Genomic DNA, 6,689 nt, shown 5'->3' on the forward strand with positions numbered 1-6,689 from the left:
TTAAATTTCAGGAAAATGCTTTATTTATTACTAGATGAATATATTAAATTTTCTCAGTCTCCTACTAAACACCTCCAAAACATTTCTCATTTCCAGATCAATTTCTTCTAAAAGATTTTACAGGTTTACTCGGTAATTAGATATCCGGAAAATGTCGATCTATGATCTCCATAAATGTATTCCTTAGCATTAATATGTTTGACATAAACTGTGTCATTCTTCTTTAATGCCACCACAACATTCAGAGTCCCAGTCGATAATTTAGTACCGAAAGCTCTGACCAGTTTCTCATTATTCTTCCACAAATCGCAGTGTAAATGACTGCTGAGATAAGACATAACCGTTGTTGAAATAGAGTAGAGTCCCGCTTTCAGCGCAGTAAAAACTCCAGTTTTCTTATCGTAAGCTCCACCCATATTTAGCCATATTTTGTCAAATATAACAACTTCGTATCGACCAAGATTTCTGTGTGATGTAAGTGATGCTGTAAAAGCTGGTCTTTCTTTTTCTCGTCCTGGTTCTGTAAAAAATAATTTCCAATGTAGTTTGCTTAACACATGGAAAATAACCCAATACAAACTTTAATGCTAAATGAAATTATGTTAACTGAGAGGGAAAACATACCCTTTGATAGAGAAATCAAATAAAGCAGCATTAAAACAATATCTCTTATTTAAAAAACAAATTTTGACGCATACGTTCAGAATTCAAAATACATTGTCATGCGAATTTTCTTTGATCGATTTTTTAAAAAAGCTACTGAAATACATGAACTTTATACATACCGTATCCAATGTCAGCAAGAACAGCCTGTTTTATCCGAGGAATCATCTCGTTCATGGTATCTTCTACTGTCTTCTTTATAGCGGCCCTCAATACCTCGTTAAGTTTCGTGGTATCGAACATAGCAACTAAAGGCATATTTAGATTGTCCAGTAGTGGTATCTCAGTAGAGGAGTTGTTAGGTTTTTGTCCTTTCCCGTATTTGATAATAATTGTTACGACAAAAATTAATAATACAATCGCTTTAAGTGTCATTGTTACAACTTTAACCGAAATTTTCTTTACTCCAACTGTTTAGTTAACAACAATACAGATTGGATATGTTTCGGAAATAAAATACATGAGAAGTAACATATATGTGTATATAATATATATATAATATAGCACGCCATTTATAAATTAACATATTTAATTCACGAAAAGCGCAGCTTTTTGTGACTAAATATGTAAGTGAGTAAGGTATGGCTATATATGATTTGTACCATTAATTGTCTTTGATTCAGGTCAAAAGTTTAATGGCTGTATGCTGACCATAATAACTTAACTGTACTTTTTGGTATGTCAATCCATAGTGGCGTGATACTAAACATGCTAAATTTGATTTTCAGAACATGAACAAATTCAGCAGATGATAATTGAATATGTAGTTTAGATACAGGAACATTTAAATTGATTCAGATATTCAAATTTGTTAGCTATTTATGTATTATTGAATAGTTTTTATCTCCCCGACAATTCTCTATAAACAGGGATGTGGGTATGTTAGGTGGATGTAACATTTTTTATGATGTTTTTATGCCTTCAAAACAGAAAAGGGCGAGTAGTTTCAAATAGTTTTTAACGTTGTGATAAGACGAAAACTATTTCCCAAGTCCCAACAACTGTACAGATATCGATTTATTGAATTAAATGTTCGTTTATTACGAGAAAGGTATAGGAAACAAATATTTGAAGTTCGATCAATTTACGGAGATAGACCTTTATGAAATGGAGAAAATTATTAAACATCCAGTGACATATATTTTTGTTTTAGAATATTATTGATTTCGAAAAGATAAAATCAGGAATCCAACAACATTACTGTTGGAAAATATATATAGTTAGATCTATTACATTTTGTTTCATTATTTGTTTCATTATTTGTTTCTCGAAGGAGGCGGTGCCAGACTGTGCATTAACAACTCTATTATGGAAGATCCAGCACTGTTTTAAGGTCCTCCTATTCTATTCTCTGCAATTCAAACGAGATGCGGTCAAAGGCGGGAATGGCTTGTGAAATAAAAAAAATATTACCATCCATATTACAAGTATTTATATGCATCACTCACCTTGTTGTCCCCCCTCCCCAAGCAAAAAAAAACAACCCCAAAACCTCACTGAGGATTTGTTTTTCCTTTCTTGCAAATTAAAGACCGACACATAATGTAAAGTTCGTAGTCTTTGAACAGCTTTTTATTGGATACCAAAGGGAACTGATCTGATTGGACCAATGCCAACGTATATGGTAGACATACATTTGTTTTTTGACATTATCACTTCAATCACAAGATATGTATACAAAACAAAATAAGTATATAATTTCTGTGCTATCAGCATGTTTTTGGAATTGTATCCTTAACTTATCAACTGTAAAATAAAATATCTTAGCTGTTATTGCGCTTGCTCACAATGTTAATAACAATCATTTTAAAAACATATACATTTGAATGCAATAAGTTTTATATTACCATCATTCGTATATTAAGATATCAGATATCGTCACATTTTAAACATGACATCATCGATTGGAAATAAACGCTAATACCTTTTAACATTTCAAAATAAAAACTGAGAATAGAAACGAGGAACGTTTTAAAAAGACATCAAAGAGCCGAAAACAGTACAAGTATCCATTTCAGATTAAGAAGTAAAGTTGACAAAGTTAAGGAGCCACAAAGAAATGCTTTTTTTTTTGGTACGTTCAAAGAAAAATATTGAATATTATATTACAGAAATATTCTCTTTTAGTATGGTAACTGCTAAAGGAAATCATATGATAGGAAATTTAGGCTCTGATTATCAAAAATCAAAATGGTGGTACACACATCAAACTCGGGTCCCGCTGAAATGCTGCTCCAAAAGCAATTGAAAGCTCACAATGAAAACAAAGTCATGTCTTTATCTTTTCTTTTTTTTTTTAATCTTCTTATTAGAGTTAATTTACCAATTGCAGAACTAAACGTCCTGATCGTATATTTTATAGAGAAACAGTGAGAAAGATATAAGTGAATCTGATTAAACCTAAAACGATTTTTGTTCTGATACACGTCTTTTGCGACCTAAAATCGTTATGGGTATTTTCTCATATTTTTTTTTATATCATTCTCCAATGCTAGTAATGAGTTTTAACCAAGTCCTAGTATTAATCCATATTTTGCTTAAGCTTGTCATATTCCATAATTCACTTTAGTTTCATTAGTTTTACTGTTCATTGATTAGATATGCAGAAAACATACTATAGTTCCTTCCTAATATCTTTTCCCCATCTTTTTTGTCGTGTTTTATGTAGATAAATTCCCCTTTTTTCACTGTGTAGTATTCCCGGAAAAGAATTATTCCCATATAGTATAAATGTGACTTGATTGAGAGGTGACAGTGTATGTATGGACATAACAGTACTTGATAGGAAGTACAATCCGTTTCTTGGAACCGTAAACACCCCTGTAGTAGGGTTATAAGCATTGCCCACATTTAGCCATACTTGGTCAAATTTTATAATTTCATTAGAATGTGGTGTATTTTACGTTTTCATTGATGCTGTAAATGCGGGTCTTTCATGTATTCGTCCAGGTTCTATAATAGAATGGAAATAATAATCAAGGTATAGACATGTTACAAATAAAGGATAGTTCTAAAATGATGAACAAATCATATTTTTACTGTCAAAACTGAATGCAACGACTCCTTCTAGAATGCTATACTTAATTATTACTTATGAACGCTGTTTTCATCTGATGAGTTAAGCTCTTTTCAACTGATTGCTATAGTTTGTTCTTATGTTGTACTGTTACATCACTTGGCCCAGCAATCATGTTTATTCCTGTTCAAACCTGTATGGCTTTGATCAAATTGGGAGCCTACAATTCAGTGATTTTAACTGTTGCTGTAATCATATTTTTTTGGTTTGTTAATTCTATATCAGCCAATACTGGCGTGAATGGTTTACATTTGTCATTTTAGGCATTTTTTGTATCTTATTATGCCATGTGGGATTTGCTCATTGTCGAAGGCCCAACGATGACCTCTAGTTGTTAGCTTCAATGTTATTCAGTCTCTGACGGAGGGTCGTCTCATCGGCAATCATACTACTTCTTCTTATTTTGATATGTAAAAAAACTCATCATAGATACCAGGACTAAATTCAGTATATACGCCAGACGTGCGTTTCGCCTACAAAAGACTCATCAGTGACGCTCGAATCTAAAAAAGTTAAAAAGGCCAAATAAAGTACGAAGTTGAAGAGCATTGAGGAACAAAATTCTTAAATGTTTTGCCAAATATAGCTAAGGTAATCTATGCCTAAGGTAGAAAATCCTTAGCATTTGTATAATGTATGTGTATATATCTGATATTAATTATGTCTTAGACATTTGTCGTGCAACGGGAAATCGATTTCATATTCTTAACTCTACTTCTCCTTAAGCCAATCCTGTCAGTTCTCATGATATAAATCGCTTAGTATAAACTACTAGGATTTAGTTGATAAAATTAGTCAGAATGCTTATTTGATTGAACTAAAACTAAGGTTTTTATTACATTGAATGAGTTAAGCGTATATTTTTTAATCAGTTATGCTATTAACTTTCCCTGAAAAATGATACTGTATTTGTTTTCTGGAGCTAACCTAGTGAAAGTTAACATTGCACCCATCTCAGAAAATACTCATAACTTAGGTACCAGCTATTATGTTTTGATTATACTGGACAGAGACGTTTAATAAATGTTGTATTTCGTTTGTCATTGTTTCCTAATGAAACAATTGTTTTTTAATGAATAATTACATTAGATGTATGTTTCATTATAATACGTTATTCTGATTGGCTAATTGCACATCACATGTTATTCCGTAAGCAATTGCATGAGACAATAACATTTCATTCATGATGACACGAGGTCCCACAATAAAGTGCACAGGTGAATTTAAACATTAAACTTCATGAAAATCGTGTTTTTATAATCCTAGCTAAAAAATGTAATTATAAGTATTGAATGCTTCTTTTTGTAACTTTATAGGGTTGTAAAAGCGTTGACCGTGCGTACATTTTTAGAATGAAGCGCTTCCGCGCTTCATACAAAATGTACTTCGGTCAACGCTTTTATACCCCAAAAAATTTACAAAAAGAAGCATTCAATTCTTAATTAAAAGCTAGAGTTTTAAGTGTTTAATTATGAGCTGTAAAACAAAATTTTAAATTGGTTTCTTGATTACATTTTAATAAGGTCAAGAAAACGTTTGTTTGTCCCCGGTATATTTTTTGCAATAAATAAACATTTAAAAAAAAAGATTTCAAAAGTGTATTATGAGTTTAATGAAATACAGAATAGTTGCATAATTTTCCAATACAAATAGCAAGATATGTCTTAGTCAATTTTTGATAGACTTTATCGTAAATAACAGGAAGTCGAGTTTTTCTTCTAAACATGAGATAAATCATCATTACACTCAATTAGGAAGTCTATAGTAAAGTAAAGGTAAAAGAAGTATACCGCTGTTCAAAACTCGTAAATCTATTGACAAAAAGCAAAATTGGGGTAACAAACTAAAACTGAGGGAGTAGATTCGTTTCACTGGATAAATATTGGTGCGTCGGGAGAATAAAGCAAATTTTGCTGCTGATAAACACTGACCAGCAATATTTTCTTGTAAAATGATTTAGATAAATAAAGAGAAATTTTAATATTAGTTACGTCTACAAACATTTAGGACAAATTTTCCTACCTCTAGTCTTAAGTATTCGTAATAAAATTAACATTTACGAGATCAAACAACGAAAGAAACGTGTAAATTATTCATGATAAGTAGGATTTATAATTTTGTCAAAAACGAGTTATTTCAGAGATATGGTGAGTACATTTTGACTTAAAATATGCACCTGTTTATACAATGTGTTTATTATAGATATAGTTTATATACACAATTGAAAAGTTGTCAATACTTTTACATGACAAAGCAAAAATATGAAGATATCTACAAATATCTCACGCATAGGAGAGTAGGCTTTATTAGCCGTATTCTTGTGGTTTTTTTTTAAAGATTTGAAAAAAAATATATATTTCATGTTTTATCTATCATATTCATAATCATCAATTTTGTTATCCCTTTTTTTATATTTTAGAGTAAAAGATATTTGCATTAGTAAAACCCAAAATGATACTCGGTTTTGATCTTTATAAAAATGATCCCGCCAAAATTCTCCCACTATTTTACATTCTATAATAAATTGAAATAGTGATTTTTTTCCATAAATAAAGTTACACTTCCTGTTCGCGCAATTCATCTTGTGTAATCTGCCTACCGCGTAAATTATATCATGATGTAATTTTCATTGAAATCGTTGCTCTCCTGTCTGCAGAATGTTTATTTAGAACATCCCAAGTATCTCCCCATGGTAGTTCCTTCCCAAAATGTAAATTGCAACCCAAGTGGTAGTAATATGGTTTAACATAGTATATTTGAGAGAAAAAATTGTGAGAGTGAAGGGTGAAAATTATAGAATCATGAACAATTTTAGAAGATTTTTATTGTTTAAAGACAAATTGCCAAAAACGATGTTATGTCACTTAGTTATTTCAACAGAAAAAAATTATAATCATGAGCCTAAATCAAATTTCGCCTAATTCCAATTCTTGCCAAAGTTGGCCAAACT

General features: G+C 31.0%; 1 protein-coding gene across 1 annotated transcript; it reads right to left on the minus strand.

Moving 5' to 3' along the window:
• LOC134681600 (complement C1q tumor necrosis factor-related protein 4-like) lies at positions 1-1,104 on the minus strand. The gene is made up of 2 exons (XM_063541247.1): positions 786-1,104; positions 1-520 (listed from the first exon to the last, which is right to left on the minus strand). The coding sequence occupies exons 1-2, from the start codon at positions 1,036-1,038 to the stop codon at positions 126-128; spliced, it is 648 nt and encodes a 215-aa protein (XP_063397317.1). The 5' UTR covers positions 1,039-1,104; the 3' UTR covers positions 1-125.
• Between the last annotated feature and the right edge of the window lie 5,585 nt (positions 1,105-6,689).

Source organism: Mytilus trossulus, chromosome 8, assembly GCF_036588685.1.
Source record: "Mytilus trossulus isolate FHL-02 chromosome 8, PNRI_Mtr1.1.1.hap1, whole genome shotgun sequence".
NCBI lineage: Eukaryota > Metazoa > Mollusca > Bivalvia > Mytilida > Mytilidae > Mytilus > Mytilus trossulus.

Coding starts and splice junctions, on each gene's coding strand:
- LOC134681600 (XM_063541247.1), bottom strand. CDS start 1,038: ATGACACTTAAAGCGATTGTATTATTAATTTTTGTCGTAACAATTATT. Junction 521..785: donor TCTTGCTGACATTGGATACG/GTATGTATAAAG, acceptor TATTTTTTACAG/AACCAGGACGAGAAAAAGAA.